Source organism: Salmo trutta, chromosome 10 (assembly GCF_901001165.1).
Source record: "Salmo trutta chromosome 10, fSalTru1.1, whole genome shotgun sequence".
NCBI classification, from domain to species: domain Eukaryota; kingdom Metazoa; phylum Chordata; class Actinopteri; order Salmoniformes; family Salmonidae; genus Salmo; species Salmo trutta.
The window spans coordinates 4,909,021-4,931,512 of record NC_042966.1 but is presented as its reverse complement, the minus strand read 5'-3'; the positions used below and the strand labels follow the sequence as shown (position 1 = coordinate 4,931,512).

The 22,492-nt window shown below is 40.3% G+C and overlaps 1 protein-coding gene across 5 annotated transcripts; it reads right to left on the bottom strand.

Moving 5' to 3' along the window:
• Nucleotides 1–574: 574 nt before the first annotated feature.
• LOC115200986 (ras-related protein Rab-5C) lies at nt 575–20,172 on the bottom strand. 5 transcript variants are annotated; one of them, XM_029764160.1, is made up of 7 exons: nt 19,982–20,172; nt 15,587–15,669; nt 13,552–13,916; nt 12,003–12,154; nt 7,064–7,186; nt 3,613–3,706; nt 575–2,459 (listed from the first exon to the last, which is right to left on the bottom strand). In XM_029764160.1, exons 3-7 carry the CDS (start codon nt 13,715–13,717, stop codon nt 2,332–2,334), a joined length of 663 nt encoding a protein of 220 aa, XP_029620020.1. In that variant the 5' UTR covers nt 13,718–13,916; nt 15,587–15,669; nt 19,982–20,172; the 3' UTR covers nt 575–2,331. The 5 variants fall into 5 exon arrangements, with proteins under 5 accessions (XP_029620020.1, XP_029620019.1, XP_029620022.1 ...); XM_029764159.1 differs by having other exon boundaries at nt 15,620–15,669; XM_029764162.1 differs by having other exon boundaries at nt 13,552–13,796; nt 15,620–15,669.
• Between the last annotated feature and the right edge of the window lie 2,320 nt (nt 20,173–22,492).

Below are 22,492 nucleotides of genomic sequence, written 5' to 3'. Positions count from 1 at the left end.
TAATTGAACACAAAATAAACATTTTGCAATGGCCATCTTAGTCTCCGGACTTGAACCCCATTGGAAACCTGTGGCTTGAATGCATGAGGGCAGTCCATTAGCGCAGATTGAAGGATATCAAGGATCTAATAAAACATGATAGAAAACAGCTAAGTGCCATTATCCTCGCAGGGGAGGATAATAATTGACACCTATTGACACCTATCTTTTGGGGATTTTTTTACACAATTACATGTTTAAACAAAATATTTTTCTCTGAGCAATTTTATTAGTTTCAAAGAATATAATTTCCCCATTTTTTTAGCATACAAATTAGCTCAGTATTTGTGATATTTATTTTATAGTATTTTTTGCTTATCAAGGGTGCCAATGATTTGAGGTGATTACATGATTTAGTTGCCATTATTTCCTCACTGTGTTGCCCTCTCGTCTGTCTGGAAATGCATCAGCAAGTGAAATGAGGAGGCTACAGATTGCACAGAACAAAGAGGCAAGGATTGTTTTAAGGTGGAGATATGGTTCTTCTGTTGTAGTCATGCGCAATGCTCTTGGTTGTCATCAATCAACAAGATAATTGAAAACAAATGCTTATTTTATTTCATAATATACACCATTTAAAACAGCCAAAGACTATTCACAACAGTATTCAGTTGGTAAGAGACAGACATTCAGTAAATACTAGGAATAGATTGTCCATGTGCTATCCAGACAGAAAAGAGAAATAGGCAAAATAACATTTCGATTTAGAGCAATAAAGAAATGTAATAATTTATCTGAGCAAACCAGAAAGCTTTCAATATATAAATTCAAACAATACTTTATAACCATTTAAATATAATACATAGGAAATTTGTGCTGGACTATGGTAGATTAAGGAATCGATCTTTTTAGACTGTTAGAGTATTTATCTGGTCAATATGCCAGTGTATTATGTCTGTTTGTAGCAGTGTGTTATATGTAAAAATGTGACTGTATTATAAAATTGTATTTTAATGTTTAAGGACTCTTGGAAGATTAGTCCAAATGAGGACTAAAAGAGATCCTAATAAAATCAAATCAATCTCATCTGTCTCCCCATCTCATTTCTAATCTTTCTAATAAAAAAAGAGAATTGGATTCCACCATCCTTATTGTCTGTTTTATATTTAGGAAAGGTTAAAACTTTGTTTTAGAGTAGGGGTCCAAAGTTATAACGCAGCACACACACACACACTTCATATCACCATTGATCTCTTTTCCCATGAGGTTTTATAATATCAAATTTTTTTTTTTTTGATTGGCAGAAAATAAATGGTTATATTAAAAAAGTAATCCCATTCACAATTTACATTTTGGGCAAGAATATCTTGCCATCTTTTATTATTTTCAGGTCTTACAATGCATTCTTACATGTATCTTAGATTAAAAAACATGATGCTAAAGATGACTGTGTGATGTACTAGGTGTTAAATGCACACTGCGTTAACATGACAATTTGTCACCCGTGTCGGAAACCACATTAGGTATTTTTAGGATCCCCATTAGCTGTTGCAAAAGCAGCAGCTACCCTTCCTGTGGTCTACACAAAACATAATACAGAACATTAATAGACAAGAACAGCTCAAAGACAGAACTACATATTATCTAGGTGTGTTCTGTCAAATCATCCCCCACATGTGCCAGAAGAACAGTGGTAATAATAAACAAAGGCTAATAATAATTTATAAAATGGACAGATCTGGAGAAACATTGTAAGACACATTGTCCCCTTGGAGCATCTTTTCCAGTTTCCAGATGAGGAAGATCAATATGGAAGGAAGAAAATGATTGGATAGAAGAAAAAACAACTTAAAAATCCCGAAATGCTCCTGCCACCTGGACAAAAAGGCTAATAGCTGATGGTATGATTGATGTCCTTTAAAAAGAGCATCCAGTTAGATTTCAAATAAAGTGAGGGGGGACGATTGAAAGGGCGGTATAGTAGAGGGATAGATTGAGGGTAAAAGAGAGAGGGATAGAGTATGTGAGAGGGGGACGATTGAAAGGGCGGTATAGTAGAGGGATAGATTGAGGGTAAAAGAGAGAGGGATAGAGTATGTGAGAGGGGGACGATTGAAAGGGCGGTATAGTAGAGGGATAGATTGAGGGTAAAAGAGAGAGGGATAGAGTATGTGAGAGGGTCGCACTGATTCCCTCTAGCTTATGATTTAAAAAAGGGAGGGAACAGATCAGCTCGGCAGTTCATCTCAGTGTGGTCAGTGAAAACGGCTCCTGCGTCGTTCCTCTCTATGCCGTGCACGGTTGTCGTCTTGACGATATTCGTGTTCTGGGGTCACTCGGTCAGTTCATTGGCTAATGGCTCCCGCCACAGCATTGACTGCTGCGGCCCTGGGGGGTGGGCTCCTGAAGGTCCACTCCAGTCCTGGTCCGGCCCCCTGCCCCGGCTCCACCCTGCACCTCGTTCTTGGGCAGCTTCTTGGCTACAAGGACAGAGAGTAGAGTGGGCCATTAATGCTGCGTTCGTGTGCTCCTGGAATTATCGGAGACACGGAACATCCCAAATGGGAAAATAGGAAGGAACTGAAACTGGAATCAGCAAAACTATGAGTTTCTGTTGTCCAAAACCGTTCATTATGAGCTTCCGAAGTCTAAAATACGGGTGGGGAAACTCAGGTAACACTGGGTTTTCTAGTCTGGTTGTTATGAACTTCCCATTTCAGAGGGGCACTTGAATGCTGCAGAAGAATAGCTAAAAATCCTTTAGGTGAAGGTCAAATAATTATATCAAGTGGATTTCTTTCCATCTGGAAAGACCATTCCTAGTAGCTGAAAGCCATTTCCTATCCGCTTTGCATTGTTTTAGTTAATCTTGACTCTGCTAAATAACCAAAATGCAGTGGTGTAAAGCACTTCAGTAAAAATACTTTAAAGTACTACTTAAGTAGTTTTTTGGGGGTATCTGTACTTTACTATTTATATGTTTGACAACTTTTACTTTTACTCCACTACATTCCTAAAGAAAATAATGTACTTTTTACTCCATACATTTTACCTGACACCCAAAAGTACTCATTACATGATGAATGCTTAGCAGGACAGGAAAATGGTCCAATTCATGCACTTATCAAGAGAACACGTGGCCATCTCTACTGCCTCTGATCTGGAAGACTCACTAAACACAAATGCTTCCTTTGTAAATTATGTCTGAGTGTTGGAGTGTGACCATGACTATCAGTAAATTAAAAAAACAAGAGAATGGTGCCGTTTGCTTTGCTTAATATAAGGAATTTTAAATGCTTTATACTTTTACTTTTGATACTTAAGTATATCTACAACCAAATACTTTTAGACTTTTACTCAAGTAGTATTTTACTGGGTGACTTTTATTTGAGTAACTTTCTATTAAGGTATCTATACTTATACTCAAGTATGACAATTGGGTACTTTTTCCACCACTGCCATTTTGAATTCACCCTATACCTGTCTTTTCAAAGCAGCGAAGATGTAAGTGGTGGAGGTCTATTCAGGCTATTGTGATCAATCCATAGAATTATCATATGTATGACTATTGATGATGACTATATATAGTGCTTGGAGTAAGTTGGGACTCACTGGGTAGACAGTTCTCCTTACCTATGGCCATGAAGATTTCATTGACATTCATAGCTGTCTTGGCTGATGTCTCCATGAACAGTAGACTGTTGTCATCAGCATAGGCCTGTACTTCCTGTAAAGACAGAGGTCAATTATTACTGAACAAAAATACACGCAACATGAAACATTTTCAAAGATTTTACTGAGTTAGAGTTCTTATAAGTAAATCAGTCAATTGAAATAAATGCATTAGGCCCTAATCTATGGATTTCACATGACTGGGAATACATATATACATCGGTTGGTCAGATACCTTACATTTTTGTGAGGCAGGTTGGACATGCTGCTAAATTATCTAAAACAACGTTAGAGGTGGCTTATGGTAGAGAAATGAACATTACATTCTCTGGCATCAGCTCTGGTGGACATTCCTGCAGTCAGCATGCCAATTGCCCGCTCCCTCAAAACTTGAGACATCTGTGGTGTGTGTGTTTCAACAAAACTGTACATTTTAGTGGTCTTTTATTATCTCCAGCACAAGGTGACCAGTATAATGACCATGCTGTTTAATTAGCTTCTTGATATGCCACACCTGTGGAGGTGGATGGATTATCTTGGCAAAGGAGAAATGCTCACTAACAGGGACGTAAACAAATTGTGCACAATATTTGAGATAAATATTTCTGGGATCTTTTATTTCAGCTCATGAAACATGGGACCAACACTTTGCATGTTGCATTTATATTTCTGTTCAGTATATATTATTATCACATAATTTTGTAGGATTATTCAAGGCTATAACAGGTTCTTCAGCATTAAGGGGGTTATCCCAGACACAGATTAAGTTTAGACCTGGACTAAAAAGCTATTTCTTCCCAATTTTGTGGTATCCAATTAATTTGTATTTACAGTCTTGTCCCATCACTGCAACTCCCGTACGGACTCGGGAGAGGCGAAGGTCGAGAGCCGTGCGTCCTCCGAAACAGAACCCAGCCAAGTCGCACTGCTTCTTGACACACTGCTTGCTTAACCTAGAAGCCAGCCGCACCAACGTATCAGAGGAAACACCGCACACCTGGCAACCGAGTCAGCGTGCATTGCGCCCGGCCTGCCATTAACAATGCTTTTTAGCCCAGGACTAGGCATAATCCAGACCTGCTAACTTTGAAGAATTTTTATTTTTACCACTTCAGTGCAGCGGCACCCCCGCCCCGCCACGATGGTGCTCGTGCGTCACCCACACTGCTTAAATCATAGGCAAATGCACCTTTTTTAGCCTAATAATGAAGACTGCCTCAGTAGGAATGGTAGGCTATAGACTTATGGATACTTGGTAATTGTCTACTCTTCAGTAGCTAACTAGAAATACGTATAAATGTCCAATCAGGGCTCTCCCTAGGATTTTCTGACAGGTGGTGCTGATGCAGTCCTAAGGATGGGTAGGGGGGAGGTCCGGAGGGGGTCAGTCAACTTCCCGCTCAGGAAGTTGGAGCATACTGTATATAGCCTGTCTTTTTACTGTTGCTTTATTTCTTTACCTACCTATTGTTCACCTAATACCGTTAAGCATTTCACTGTAAGATCTACACCTGTTGTATTCGGCACACGTGACAAATAAACTTTGATTTGATTATGATACAGGATTTTCAAAAATGCTAAATGGTAACTGCCATTTCCTGAAACCTAGAGTCCTAAATTATATCAAACAATGTAGCCAACACAGAAGTCTTGTGTTTGATCCTAAGTGAGTGAAATTGGGGTGGTCTCAATGACACTTCTTAGGTTACATTTTGAGGTAATGATTATTCTAATGAATGTGTCTTTATGTGCATAGTCTAGTTAAAGTGTAAACTGACTTCTTAATTTTCTTTGGGGAGAAAATTCGTAATAATTAAATATATATATATTATGAAACAACTGAACTAGGCCTATATGACCTTGTTTCAGATCTCCATCGCTGACCTAATCCATCAAGTTAGGTCTGACTACCATTCATTCAACATGCCTTGTTGTCATTGGTGAACTGACTATTATCACATCATTGTTGATGTACAGCTATATTAAGAGGACAGATCAATAACTGATTAATTAACATCGGCCTACTAATCTTTAACAGTCTAATCTTTAATTATTTTTAATAGCACAACTTCCTGCCATGTCTGTGACTGAACTACCGCACATGTTTCCTAGCTCGTCAATGCGCTCGCGTCTATTACCGTTGCGGAGATCAAAGCATGTGCAGGCCAGAAAGTGTTCTCACTTAGTTGACTAAACGTTGTAACTAACTACCTTCGTCGTAATGATGCCTTAGATAAGACGCTAACTACAAAATAATTATGGTTACGTGCTTGACTGACACATACAATTTTGGAAAATGTAATTGGCAAACAGTTTGTTCTTCATTTTACCTACCCTTTTTCCTCACCAGTCATTGGTATGAACGGACGAAGTGGAGAACTGCCATCCAGCTCGAGGGAGGAAGATAGCTCAGGGCCCGCCCATGTACTAGAGATTATTTCTCCTCGCCCAAGCCCTCTGTTTGGCTCAGCTACAACTTCCGACGGTTGAGTCAAAAACTACAATGTGTCAACTAAAAGCAGATTCTTGCGTATTTTAGGGCATTTTTTCGTACCACCGCACTTTGACACCAAATTACGTGCATGGTATGCAAAAGGCATGCAGGTTGGCAAGTCTGCATAATCTGTGTCCAGGAAATTGGCGCTACATTAGCCTTGTACATACAAGTAACTGCCAAAATAAAGGAAACACCAACATAGTGTCTTAATAGTGCATTAGTCCACCACGAGCTAGAACAGCTTCAATACACCTTGGAATAGTTTCTACAAGTGTCTAGAACTTTACTGGAGGGCTGTGACACAATTCTTCCACAATAAATTCCATAATTTGGTGCTCTGTTGATGATGGAAAACGCTGTCTCATGCACCGCTCCAGAATCTCCCATAAGTGTTGAATTGGGTTGAGATCTGTTGACTGTGATGGCCATGGCATACGGTTTACATCGTTCTCATGCTCATCAAACCATTCAGTGACCACTCGTGCCCTGTGAATGGGGGCATTGCCATCCTATGGGGGCATAGACATTTTTATACAGACCCTAAGCATGGGATGTTAATTGCTTAATTAAATGTACACTATTAACCAAAATAATGGCATGCCCAATATTTTTATACAGACCCTAAGCATCGGATGTTAATTGCTTAATTAAATGTACACTATTAACCAAAATAATGGCATGCCCAATATTTTTATACAGACCCTAAGCATCGGATGTTAATTGCTTAATTAAATGTACACTATTGTTGTACCACACCAAATTTAGACCATTTGGGCTATGACACAAGACAAAATAAATTGTAATCAACATCTGATAATAATATCATGCTAACTGGTCAAACCTCAATGAATAATGCATATTAACAGATAACGCTTGCCAGCATGCACAAACACACACGTTGGGAATTGCTCTCACCTGGTGATCGACGACTCTTTTGTTCGTGATGTCGGCCTTGTTCCCGGCCAGAGCGATGACGATGTTGGGGCTGGCTTGTCTCTGCAGCTCCTTCACCCAGTTCTTTGCTCGTGTAAAAGTGTCCTGGTGAAACACACAAAGGCACAGAATGTATCATTTACATTAAGGTTACGATAGGGTAAGAGAGCCCAACTAAGCTCATAAGGCAATGAGAAGTAATATTCTTGAAGAATCAAAACTATTGGTTTCACTGGTCTTTCAATTCAATTGGGCGGCCCGCCTACACAGTTGTCATGACTCTCCTGACAGTATCAAAGGACCCATCAGCTAGGCAAATGCTTGAAGATAGCCAGACCCACTCTCTCCCGCAGAAGAGGGGAAGGGGGGCTGTGCTGGGGTCTTCACACCTTAACACCTCTCTGCCTTTCGGTATCCACCAAAGGAATGCCTTTGTCTAGAGTGTGGCCCACCTAAAACTCTAACATCAAAATATTGGACATTGGAACATTATTTCTGAAGTCCAAATGTTTGGAATAGCATGTCATATTGTTTGTTATTTTGTGTTGTCATTAAGGATGGTATAACAAAGTAACTCTGAAAGTGTACGCATTCTATAAATCAAGTTTACATCTAAATGTTGTATAAAATATATGATTACATATGAGGACACTTTTGTGAAGATAGCAATTTGATTTCAGCCTTCTAAATGAGATAGTTTTCATATAAACTTGTGCCCAGTCAGTAACCACACCCAAGTGAGTAGAGGACGACCGATTAATTGGAATGGCAGATTAATTAGGGCCGATTTCAAGTTTTCATAACAAATCGGTAATTTGCATTTTTGGACACCGATTATGGCCGATTACATTGCACTCCACGAGGAGACTGCGTGGTAGGCTGACAACCTGTAACACGAGTGCAGCAAGGAGCCAAGCTAAGTTGCTAGCTAGCATTAAACTTATCTTATAAAAAACAAATCTTAACATAATCACTAGTTAACTACACATGGCTGATGATATTACCAGTTTATCTAGCTTGTCCTGCGTTGCATATAATTGATGCGGTGCCTGTTAATTTATCATTGAATCATAGAAAGATGGAAATGAAGTAGGCTATCTAACTGTTCATTTTAAGTATTTAACAAGCGCATTCGCAAAAAAAGCAGTCGTTGCACCAATGTGTACCTAACTATAAACATCAATGCCTTTCTTAAAATCAATACATAAGTATATATTTTTAAACCTGCATATTTAGTTAATATTGCCTGCTAACATGAATTTCTTTTAACTAGGGAAATTATGTCACTTCTCTTGCGTTCTGTGCAAGCAGTCAGGATATATGCAGCAGTTTGGGCTGCCTGGCTCATTGCGAACTGCGTGAAGACCATTTCTTCCTAACAAGACCGTAATTCATTTGCCAGAACTGTTCATAATTATGACATAACATTGAAGGTTGTGCAATGTAACAGCAATATTTAGACTTAGGGATGCCACTCATTACATAAAATAAGGAACGGTTCGTTATTTCACTTAAAGAAAAAACGTTTTGTTTTCGAAATGATAGTTTCCGGGTTTGACCATATTAATGACCTAAGGCTCGTATTTCTGTGTGTTATTATATTATAATTAAGTCTAGGATTTGATATTTGATAGAGCTGTCTGATTGAGCATTCATTCAAACAGCACTTTCCTGCATTTACCAGCTGTGCTTCAAGCATTGCGCTGTTTATGACTTCAAGCCTATCAACTCCCGAGATTAGGCTGGCAATACTATAGTGCCTATAACAACATCCTATAGTTAAAGGTAAATGAAATACAAATCATATAGAGAGAAATAGTCCTATAATAACTACAACCTAAAACTTCTTACCTGGGAATATTGAAGACTCATGTTAAAAGGAACAACCAGCTTTCATATGTTCTCATGTTCTGAGCAAGGCACTTAAACATTAGCTTTTTTACATGGCAAATATTGCAGTTTTACTTTGTTTTTGCATTATTTACCAAATTGAACATGCTTCATTATTTATTTGAAGCTAAATTGATTTTATTGATGTATTATATTAAGTTAAAATAAAAGTGTTCATTCAGTATTGTTGCAAGTGTCATTATTACAAATTATATATACATATATATATAATTTATATATATACACTGCTCAAAAAAATAAAGGGAACACTAAAATAACACATCCTAGATCTGAATGAAATAATCTTATTAAATACTTTTTTCTTTACATAGTTGAATGTGCTGACAACAGAATCACACAAAAATAATCAATGGAAATCCAATTTATCAACCCATGGAGGTCTGGATTTGGAGTCACACTCAAAATTAAAGTGGAAAACCACACTACAGGCTGATCCAACTTTGATGTAATGTCCTTAAAACAAGTCAAAATGAGGCTCAGTAGTGTGTGTGGCCTCCACGTGCCTGTATGACCTCCCTACAATGCCTGGGCATGCTCCTGATGAGGTGGCGGATGGTCTCCTGAGGGATCTCCTCCCAGACCTGGACTAAAGCATCCGCCAACTCCTGGACAGTCTGTGGAGCAACGTGACGTTGGTGGATGGAGCGAGACATGATGTCCCAGATGAGCCCAATTGGATTCAGGTCTGGGGAACGGGCAGGCCAGTCCATAGCATCAATGCCTTCCTCTTGCAGGAACTGCTGACACACTCCAGCCACATGAGGTCTAGCATTGTCTTGCATTAGGAGGAACCCAGGGCCAACCGCACCAGCATATGGTCTCACAAGGGGTCTGAGGATCTCATCTCGGTGCCTAATGGCAGTCAGGCTACCTCTGGCGAGCACATGGAGGGCTGTGCGGCCCCCCAAAGAAATGCCACCCCACACCATGACTGACACACCGCCAAACCGGTCATGCTGGAGGATGTTGCAGGCAGCAGAATGTTCTCCACTGCGTCTCCAGACTCTGTCACGTCTGTCACATGTGCTCAGTGTGAACCTGCTTTCATCTGTGAAGAGCACAGGGCGCCAGTGGCAAATTTGCCAATCTTGGTGTTCTCTGGCAAATGCCAAACGTCCTGCACGGTGTTGGGCTGTAAGCACAACCCCCACCTGTGGACGTCGGGCCCTCATACCACCCTCATGGAGTCTGTTTCTGACCGTTTGAGCAGACACATGCACATTTGTGGCCTTCTGGAGGTCATTTTGCAGGGCTCTGGCAGTGCTCCTCCTTGCACAAAGGCGGAGGTAGCGGTCCTGCTGCTGGGTTGTTGCCCTCCTACGGCCTCCTCCACGTCTCCTGATGTACTGGCCTGTCTCCTGGTAGCGCCTTCATGCTCTGGACACTACGCTGACAGACACAGTAAACCTTCTTGCCACAGCTCGCATTGATGTGCCATCCTGGATGAGCTGCACTACCTGAGCCACTTGTGTGGGTTGTAGACTCCGTCTCATGCTACCACTAGAGTGAAAGCACCGCCAGCATTCAAAAGTGACCAAAACATCAGCCAGGAAGCATAGGAACTGAGAAGTGGTCTGTGGTCACCACCTGCAGAACCACTCCTTTATTGGGGGTGTCTTGCTAATTGCCTATATTTTCCACCTGTTGTCTATTCCATTTGTACAATAGCATATGACATTTATTGTCAATAAGTGTTGCTTCCTAAGTGGACAGTTTCATTTCACAGAAGTGTGATTGACTTGGAGTTACATTGTGTTGTTTAAGTGTTCCCTTTATTTTTTGGAGCAGTGTATATAAATCATCCAATTAAATCAGTCTCGGCGGTTTTTGGTCCTCCAATAATCGGTATCGGCGTTGAACAATCATAATCGGTCGACCTTCACAAGTGAGCACAGACATTGTGTCGGCGTTATGGAGTGCCCCCTTTTAATCTGAGGATAAAAACCGGACGTTACGAATGGTTGAAACTACCAGACCAGACAGCGTGGAGTAGTGGCTACGCGGCTGAAATTGGTTGGGTTACTACTGGCGTGTAAATTGGTTGGGAGCTGAACCCTGAATAATCAACCATTGAGACCAAAAGACGTGAGACTGTGGTCCACACGTTGAAATGGTTAGAAACTCTGAAGCTCTCAACCTCTACACAAGTAGATGAACTCACTAGACCTTACCATATCAGTCTGCATGCAGCTGGCATGTAAAATAGTCTAAAACATTTGTCAGATGACCCGAGCTGGGAAGAGGAATCCCCTCTCAAGACAACCGTTGGTACAGCTGAACTATCTATTCTAATGAACACTCCAAGACCAGCCGAGTCTCACACCGAAGCGGGATAGGAAACTCAAAACCTTTTTGAGAAAGTGGTTCAACAGAGAGACAACAATCAAGGACAGCTACGTGTAAATATATACATTGCATTTCTTGTCTGAATGAACGGTGGTGTTGATGCTAAGTGTTCGTATTTCCGTGAGCGTAGTTTCCAAACATAACAACGATAGTTTGAATCTCTCTCTCTCTCTCCCTTTCCCTCTCCTTCTGACCCCTCCCCTTTTTATAACCAAGAAGTCATGCTGTTGTTAGTCCACTAGGGACCTGTTTCATTGTATTACGTTTCTAATCAATAATCTATACCGTGTGTGTGTGTTTATGTATTCTGTGTTACTATTTAGTAAGTAAATAAATAATTAAGCCAATTTGTGTATTGCTGATTCATCAATAAGGTTAGGGTTCTTGCGGATTCAAGAGGTCTACGACGTTCAGAAAGAGACTGATGAGGTAATAATTAATAAGTGACCGTTATTGATGTAAGATATATCTATATATCTTTAGAGTTTAAGTCAGGAGATGGTAACTCGCTAAACAAATTCTTCCATGGTGCTCCAAATTCCTAATGAGTTAATTGTTACATGATTAATTTAATCGAGTAACAATTAAACATAGTTGATTCGATAAATAGTCATAAGATTAATGATAGTCAAGTCACGAAAGTAGATAAAGAGCTTTTACGCACTGTGTTGGTGATGTCGTAGACCACGATGGCCGCTTGGGCTCCTCTGTAGTACATTGGCGCCAGACTGTGGTATCGCTCCTGGCCTGCTGTGTCCCAAATCTCAAACTTGACCGTTGTGTCGCCCAGGCAGACAGTCTGTGTGAGGAAGGCAGCTGGAAATGAGTAAGATGGAGGAAGGGAGGAAAAAAAGAGGTAGAGGATATGTCAGTGGAGGAAACAGGGCTGTATTCATGAACTTTTGGAAATGTCTTATAGATCTGACATTATTAACTCTTCTACAGTGTGCCACAATGCAGGGTTCACATGTCAATCTCTCCCGCTCTATTTAATGTCAACATCTGTTTTCCAATTTCTGTCACTTGAGACCCTATCCAGTGTGGAGACAAAGCTTTCAGTTGCAGTTCCTCAACTTGCTCTAGACAGAGAGGCCTACCAACTGACTACACACACACGCTCGTACACAACCAAAAATTGTACAGGCGTTAGACCAGTATCAAAGTGACTTGCATTGATATTCCACAGTGGCTAAGAGCTGGAACCAAAAATGGATACTACCAACAATAAAGGTACTTTGTAATATGCTCATAATGTTATGCAAGGCGATTGGAGAAAAATGTAAGTTTTGATGTCATTTCATTTGTGCTTTTTAACAGAGGCCTCCCAAACAGGTTGGAGGTTTAACTTCCTAAAGAGCACAGCCAGGTTGGAGGTTTAACTTCCTAAAGAGCACAGCCAGGTTGGAGGTTTAACTTCCTAAAGAGCACAGCACTGCTGCTTCTAAGGATCAGAGCCATGGAGAAAATTCTAATTCCATGTCTGTAGGCTGCAAAGACAAGTCCACAATCACATGACAGCACAGAGTCCATGGCCTTGTTCCAATTCATTGGCATCTTTCCTTCCTACCTCCATTTATTGAGCCTAATCACTGACATGACTAGGTCGGTGAACGCTATTAAAATCAGTGATTACCACTAGGAGGGAAGGAGAAAGCATTTTTGAACAGGGCCCATTTCTCCAGCAGTAAAGAGGTCCTATGAGACATGGCGCCCTTTGAACCCTTTAACACTTCTTACATTGAGGCCATTTCTTGTGCCCTCTATTGTACTCCGTTGACTGGAGCTCACTATTGTGCATGGCATACAATAGGCTAATACTAGGCTTATACTCTGTTCTACAGCGTTAATCCATTGAATTTTTTTAGACGTTAATGAAATTCCCAGTGCTGTAGCATCATACGCTACATTGACTTGCTTTAGCATACCTTGCGTTGACTACAAAAGCCACACCAACTTGCATACCTTTCAGTGACCTCTTTCCACTTGTCTGAGTGTATTAAAACAACTACAGGTAATCCCCATAGAAAGAAATAGCCCTCCATTGTTAACCTGCTTTGATTTTAACAGCCATGATATGGCGATGCTATTCTAGCGATGAGAGGTAGTAAAGTCAAATATCACAGACATAAAAGACCACTTGATGGAATAGGCAAACCTGCAGTGGGTCATAACAAACTACCAGAAATAGCCTGCACAAACAATGTATAACTCACCTCCGATGGTGCTCTCTTGGAACTCCTGAAACTGGCCCTTGACAAAGCGCAGCACCAGGCTGGACTTGCCCACCGCCGATTCTCCCAGCAGCACCAGCTTGAACTGGCAAATCTTGTTGCCTGCCACCGGGCCGTTGGGTCGTGCCGGTCCTCCACGACCCGCCATGGAGCTGTGCAGAGGCTATCCTAAATAAAAGGGCCTTGGCTGGGCCACGCCGAGAGAGGCAGCAGGGGGTTCCCGATACCTGGGGACAGCGGGTGGGATCCAGATACACAGGGACGGATGGGGATTAGGTTAGAGGGGCCGAGCTGATCGGAGCAGGGGAACAGTTGAAGTAAAGAGAAGCAGTGCAGCAACCGGGAGGCTGGCGAGGAGAAAATATATATAAAATGATTATTGACAAGAAGTAGGCGCATAAAAAAATACCACAGTTTTCTGTCTGGAAAGTCCCTGCATGTACAGGTGAAAGTGGAAGCTATGCTAACCACATTGGTCATGGTGTGAGATCAGTCTTACTATTGGTTTGACATTGGCCGCCTTATCCTCCTGGCATGATAAGCGTGTCAATATTGTTAACTCAATGGTGCGGTTTTAGAGGCCCTCCTCTTGGCCGCAGAGACAAAATGTTGCTGTTTTAAAGCTAGTTTCCTGCAATTCTACACATTTTGCCATGGCCTATGCCTTGTTCTTATGCTATCTGAGTGACTCAAACACAACTAAATCAACGAGGGCCCCATGCCATGACATTTTTTGATTCTTCCTGAATGTTTAGTTTTTACTTAGGTGTTTGTTAGTTCTTAAAGATGAGCTTACTTAAAAATATGAAATGTTTTTTTCTTTTTTGCAGCTACCTAGCTATTGTTCTCAGACATTGAGTTTAAGTGCACTGGCTAAATGAAGAGTACACCATAAAGTCTACCAGTCTACAACCCTATCTATGACAGACAGCTAATAAGTTAGGTAGCTAAAGTTATCTACCTAACAAAACAACACTGCATTAATTTGTTTTCAGTTTGGATATTGGTTTAATATTCAGAGTTTTCTCATCAATACCTCTTCGACAGAAGGTTCTAGGATGATTTGAGTGATATATCTAGAATCAGATGATAGAGAGCAAGGTACAGCCTTTATGTTTTCAAAAAGTGACAGTTGATTCAATGGGGGAACATTATGCACTAAGGGACCGTCTTAAAAGGGCAATCAATAGAGCCTGGTGTATACAGAAAAAATACATTTTTGTCTCAATTAAATGATCTAGAGATCATAAACCACCTTTGATTCTCACAACAATTACATTTAAAAATGTGATTGTGTTTATTTTGTATGGATTTTATGTAAATACCTGAGCTCAAAAAACATAAATAGGCCTATGATTTTTCTAACTTGTATGCAACCTACAGTAGCCTACTTGCATGACCTACAGAGCCAAAATCACTTGTAGCAAAGTCACTATGTCCCTAATCCATGATACACCCATTAGAATTCCTATTTTAAAACTCCCTGATTAAAAATGAATATTTCCAGTAATAACTATATTTTTTTATTGCTTCTGAACCACGTTCTACAGATCAACAGACAAGTGCAGTGTGTTCCCTGACCTCTATTATCAAGCAAATTACTTTTTCAAAATTCCTCCCCTTTGATATTTTTTCCTACTACAGCTGTGGTTATTCATTTAAATACAGATCAAATGGTCAAGAGCTTCAAGCCCAAATTACATCTAAAACCACTTGATGTTAGGTCACTGACCTCTCTCCTCCATAGTGCACTCATTAGAAATGGCATTTTTTATTTCTCTGATTTTACATGAATATTTCCTGTGATAGGTCTAATTTCCAATAGCTTATTGTCCATATGAGCTATATATCTACAGACAAGTGTGGTGGGTTCCTTGACCTCTCTTATCAAAAGTACACTTTCTTTTTTCAAAATTCCTCCCCTTTAATTTTCTACAAATATTTCTGCTATTACAGCTGTGGTTATCAATTCACGTACAGATCTTATTTTCAATAGCTTCCAGTCCAAATGACATACTCATCTAAAAGCATTTGATGTTAGGTCACTGACCTCCCTCCTCCATAGTACACCCTTTAGAAATGCCATTTGGAACGTTCCACCTAAAAAAGCACAAGAAAGATAATTGACACCCACTACCTCAGACTGTTCTGAAATCATTTGAAACAGATAATGTTGCATGAAAATGCTAATCTTATTTTGTTGAAATAATTGGATATTTTGCCAACCAAGCTCTATTTTGGTGGCCGCTGGCACATTCTAATGCTAGATTGTATTTTCATCCAGCAACTATCAGGAAATAACACTGGTCACATTTTTTCACACTTCTACAGTCTTAGTTTCATTAGCTGTTGTACAATATGATAACACACAGGAGAAACTACATTTAAAGAATCCTGTAAGAGTCTTCTGACCAAAGGTATGATTAAAGAATGAAGAGAGAACATGGGCTTTGCTACACTGAAAGTAGCAGTTGACTACCCCATCACACTTTGATTAAATCAATATCTTTGAAAAAAACATAAGTATCATTAGCTTTCAAAATAATTAAATATGTTTTCTTTTATCATTTTTTGGACCACAGTGAGGCTATCGCTCCACTAGCCTACCTGTTTTTGTTTCTAAAGTATGACATTGAGAAGATTTGAAAATAGGACATGGCCCCTTTAAGACAAACGTACCAAAAGAGAGATCGACATGGTTACAGTAGGTTAGCCAAAACAAATAGTGGTGTCTTTTTGCAAGATTATCAACAGTAGCCAGCATATTGCTAGTATATGGTGATTGAATGAACGGCTAATCATATTGCTCAAATACAAAGAGCATGACATTTATGCGTGTAGTCTTCCATGGTCTTCAAAGGGTAGACTACGACAGAACAGGTAAATGTTTAACTGGAATGCAAGTGCATTAACTTCAGATCCTGCACACAAAGGAAAATAAATCAATGTGGCAGAAAACAATAGGCCAAGTGGATTTCGACTCATCATTACCAACTTAAATGGGATGTGTAAATTCATGCGCTCTCCCTCCGTGTAGAAATGTTACTGCAACCACAGCGCACGCAACACACCCAGGTACCGAGAGGTGGGACCGACAGCAGACTGTCAAACCAGCAGTGGTTCTCTGGAATTGCTCACTTTGTGACTGACAGGCACCTGTGCTATCAATAGACCGCTAGAACATGCATAATGATCAGGCTCCGCAGACTTTTCTAACTAGTGAATTGAAAAGTAGCCTAGTTTATATAAGTGGAAAAAGTACCTGGCTGAAAATGACTGCGAAATGGGCTGTATAGCCAACAGCCGGCAATAGTGGAAAACACTGGTATAGTAGACACAAATGATAAAATCGAGGGCAATTCAAAGATACCTATATTAGCATTTTCACACTTCATGCTCAAATCATCCTAATGTTTCTAAAAATGTATTGTGTAACTCAATGATGTTACTTATAAATGATTTGAGCATGAAGTACCTCATACCTACTGTAAAATATGGACACTAATCCGGACGCTTATAAGAAATCCCGCTATGCCCTCAGACAAACCATCAAACAGAAAAAACGTTAATACAGGACTAAGATTGAATCCTACTACACCGGCTCTGAAGCTTGTCGGATGTGGCAGGGCTTGAAAACTATTGCGGACTAAAGGGAAACCCAGTGAGCTGCCCAGTGACGCGAGCCTACCAGACAAGCTAAATGCCTTTTATGCTCGCTTTGAGGCAAGCCTACACTGAAGCATGCATGAGAGCACCAGCTGTTCCGGACGACCGTGTGATCACGCTCTCTGAAGCCAATGTGAGCAAGACCTTTAAACAGGTCAACATTCACAAAGCCGCGGGGCCAGACGTATTACCAGGACGTGTATTCTAAGCTAGAGCAGACCAACTGGCAAGTGTCTTCACTGACATTTTCAACCTCTCTCTGGCCGAGTCTGTAATACCTACATGTTTCAAACAGAACACCATAGTCCCTGTGCCAAAGATAGCGAAGGTAACCTGCCTAAATGATTACCGCCCCGTAGCACTCAAGTCAGTAGCCATGAAGTGCTTTGAAAGGCTGGTCATGGCTCACATCAACACCATCATCCCATAAACCCTAGACCCACTCTAATTCGCATACCACCCCTACATATCCACAGATGGCGAAATCTCAATCGCACTCCACATTGCCCTTTCCCACCTAGACAAAAGGAACACCTATGTCAGAATGCTGTTCATTGACCACAGCTCAGCGTTCAACACCATAGTGCCCACAAAGCTCATGACTAAGCTAAGGACTCTGGGACTAAACACCTCCCTCTGAAAGTGGATCCTGGACTTCCTGACGGGACACCCCCATGTGGTAAGGGTAGGCAACAACACATCTGCCACACTGATCCTCAACACTGGGGCCCCTCAGGGGTGCATGCTTAGTCCTCTCCTGTACTCCCTGTTCACCCACGACTTCGTGACCAAGCACGACTCCAACACCATCATTAAGTTTGCTGACGACAACGATGAGACAGCCTATTGGGAGGAGGTCAGAGACCTGGCAGTGTGGTGCCAGGACAACCTCCTCTCTCCCAATGTGAGCAAGACAAAGGAGCTGATCGTTGACTATAGGAAAAGGAGGGCCGTACAGGCCTCCATTAACATTGACGGGACTGAATTGGAGCGGGTTGAGCGCTTCAAGTTCCTTGGTGTCATATTTTTGTTTTTTATTTTTAATTAATTAGGCAAAAAAAATCGAAAAACCAGTTTTTGCTTTGTCATTATCGGGTAGTGTGTAGATGGGTGAGAAAAAAAAAATTCATTCCATTTTGAATTCCAGGGATGCAAACTGGTGAGGGCTCAAAAAGGTGACACTGAAACATGCAAAAAAATCCCTGCTAGGGGGAAATGCAGGTTTTAACTAATTAAACAACAAAGAATATGATCTACATGATCAGTCTCTGTGTGTAAAATAAAGTGGTTAATGTGAACCTAACTCACAGCTAAAAAATGTATAGAAGGCAATCCAATGTTATTTGTTGCCTAGACTTTACTGCAAATGACACTCAAGTCTCGAGAAAAAAACAACACACTAATATTGCAGTTGACCACGACAGCCTTTATAATAGAACACTTGTGACCACACATATCTAAATATTGCACTTGGGAAAAAACATCTTAAGTAGAAATACGCACATCACTCGTTCGCATACAGCCAGTAGTCATCGGCTCTACACAAATCACGTAGGTCACCGGTTTTGGATTCAAAATGGCGAATTTTGCCTCAAGGTGACTAGTTTTCATCCCTGGAATTCAGGCTGTACCAAAATGTGGACTAAGTCAAGCGGTATGAATACTTTCTGAAGACACTATGTTTTTTCAGAGGTAGACTGGCTCTGGCAGCTAAAACAGCCTAATACTCCATCTTAAAACGTGAATCGATTCTCATTTGCGTATGGTTTTGGTAACATAAAGCCCTTTACTTTCATATCACATCAAAATAATTTCTCAAATGCAAAATATACACTTACTGTACACTGTTTTAACCAGTTTTATCACAGTTGCTGGTAGTGTATTCAGATTTCTATCACCAGAAGCATGCACACAAAATAAAAAATAAATGCACGAGACACATGCATACTTGCCGAGCTCGTGTTTACATGGCTCTGCGTATGCTTCAGGTGATAGAAATCTGAACGCACTAACAGCGCTTTGAAAAGTTTATGCAATTATACTTTCCCATGGATATATTGTCTCACAATCCTACTGCCAAAACAACCAACCGCATGGACAACCGGTAAAGTACGTTAAAATATAATTTTATTCAACATTAAGCTTGTAGAGGTCCTGAGAGGAAGGTTTCCTGATTCAAATGCTAATTTCTGCCCTACGTAGAATTCAATGGTATTCTACCTCGGATTACCAGGCAAGCCTTCATCCAATGACTCTAGTGTTATGTAATGGAACGGAACTGAGAGTCGTGATCAAGGAATAGGTTAACCTTCCTGAATGGGAACGCAAAAACATGTGCGCCAATCACCAGTATTGCACTTTTACGACGGTCCCTAAACCACCCAACCGTCAGAAAACAGCATATTGCCTCAGGATCTGTTACTAAGGAAATAGTTCCGACTATCGGTAAAAAAAAAAATAATAATAATAGAAAAGTGTAACGTCGTTACCGTTCTACTCTCTACCGTCATCTGATTCTGAATATATCACGATCGAACACCCAATATCGAAAGTAATAACACATTTACTCTGGTAAAAAACAACAGCAAGTGTGAATGCATAATTACGTAATTTACGTTGACTAGCAGCAATGGCTAGTGCCTTTTAGTCTTGCATTTCTATCCATCCATCTAGCTAGCTAGATAGATAGCTCAAGGTACACAAAAGTAGCAACTGTTATTTAGAGGGGAATTGTGCTGTTTCTTACCTATTTGGATTGCAGTCGTAGTTATATACTCAAATATGCCTATGCCCAAGATTTACAATGGATTGTTTTTGCTGTTTGGTTCACTATTCAGGTTAGCAAATCACACCCTATTCTCAAACGAAGATTAAGGCATATTCCTATCCGTCTCAAATCACTCTATATCGTACTTCCGCGTTGTGTAACCAAACATCCGGGTTACACCCACCTCTTTCCAGAAATGGGATTCTGGATTAATCTCAATTGCAAACTCTTCCCATCCTCTCTCCTCCTTCTCAAAGCACATTCACTGCGTAAAATGGTCTGTTCCCGAGTGTGTACAATATACACTGCGTGCACAATTATTAGGCAAGTGAGTATTCTGATCTTATCATTGTTTCTATTCACATTTTTGAACTCCAAACCATATAAACTTGAATGCTTATTGGATTTAATCATTTTCAGGTGATATGTATTTGTGTAATGAGGGAGGGTGTGGCGAAAGTGAATAACACCTTATATCAAGGTGTGCATAATTATTAGGCAGCCTCATTACCTCAGGTAAAATGGGGCAAAAATAAATTTAACTGACACTGAAAAGCCAAAAATGTAAAATACCTTTCAGACGGATGCGACACTCTTTAAATAGCTAAACTATTGAGGTGTGACCACCGGACATTCAAACGTTTTGTTGCGAATAGTCAACTGGGGCGCAAAAAACGCATGGGGAAGAAAAGGCTCAAATTAACTGCAAAAGACTTGAGAAGAATTAAACGTCAAGCTACCAGGAACCCATTATCCTCCAGTGCCACCGTATTCCAGAACTGCAACCTACCTGGAGTGTTCAGAAGTACAAGGTGTCAAGTGCTCAGAGACATGGCCAAGGTCAAGAAGACTGAAACAAGACCACCACTGAATAAGATTCACAAGTTGAAGCGTCAAGATTGGGCAAAGAAATACCTGAAGACAGATTTTTCAAAGGTTTTATGGACAGATGAAATGAAAGTGACTCTTGATGGGCCTGTGGCTGGATCAGTAATGGACACAGGGCAACCACTTTGAGTCAGGTGCCAGCAAGGTGAAGGAGGGGTACTGGTATGGGCTGCTATCATTGAGGATGAGGTAGTTGGACCTTTTCGGGTTGAAGATGGACTGAAACTCAACTCCCAAACCTACTGCCAGTTTCTGGAAGATTCTTTCGTCAAACAGTGGTACAGGAAGAAGTCATCAGCATTCTAGAAGGCCATGATCTTTATGCAGGACAATGCTCCATCACATGCATCCAAGTACTCCACTGCTTGGCTAGCCAGCAAGGGCCTCAAAGATGCCTGAATAACAACCTGGCCCCCTTCCTCACCTGACTTAAATCCTATTGAGAACTTGTGGGCCCTTCTCAAACATGAGATTTACAGTGATGGAAGACAATACACCTTTTTGAACAGCATTTGGGAGGCTGTGGTTGCTGCTTCAGCAAATATTGAACCTGAACAGATCAAGAAACTGACAGACTCCATGGATGGAAGGCTCATGGCAGTTATTGAAAATAAGGGTGGCTATATTGGTCACTGAATATTTTCGAAAGGCCAAAAATGTTATATAATTGTCATTTTGTGTTACTAATCTGTTACACTTACTCAAAAAATTGAGAATAAACAATTGAGTTGAGAGAAATGATTTTTGTAATTTAGTTGCATAATAATTCTGCACACTAATAGTTGCCTAATAATTCTGCACACTTATATTTCCCTGAGAAAGACAAAACTCACTTTTCCTTTGTTAAACATTCAATAACATTTTGGATTGACTGAGAGCATTGTGTTTGTTAAACAATAAAATGAATCTCGAGGAATACAATTTGCCTAAGAATTGTGCACGCAGCGTATTGAATGATAAGAAGTAGGCTAGAAGCCAAAATAAAAACAAAGCTTGACCAGTCTTGATCAGTCGGCTCTGGAAGGTCATGGATCTTTACACACGCTAAATGCCCCTGCCTAACACCATAGCTGTGTTTGAATACTCATACTAACCGCACTAACTATACTATTTGTGACTAAATTGAGTATATAGTACAGTCTGCTTATTGGTTATAGTATGCCAAGTATACAAGCAGTGGACACTATTTCCATGCATAATACAATTCTTCAGAAAATGGGTGTAGCATCACAACGTTTTCAGATTTTAAGAAAATGGCGGAAAATATGCAGCCGAAGTCCAACGAGCAGATTCAAATTCATTGCTTTAACTAATTATGACAAATGAGAAATAAGAAAATGTTGAGCAATGTAATAAAGTAATGACTTTTCAAATAAGTTACCTTACATGTTATGTTGGCTGACAATTTCTTAGCTACGCTATCCTTATGAATCACATAGCATATTATTACAGTAGTATGTACCAGTATGTTAGCTAGCTACCCAACTTTAGTCGACTACTAATACCTCAAACTTGCCAGTATATTAACTATAGGCTAACTAACTACCCAACGCTTATTAACTTGATTATTCCCGTCATTCTTAGTTTAGCTAAGTGGTATAG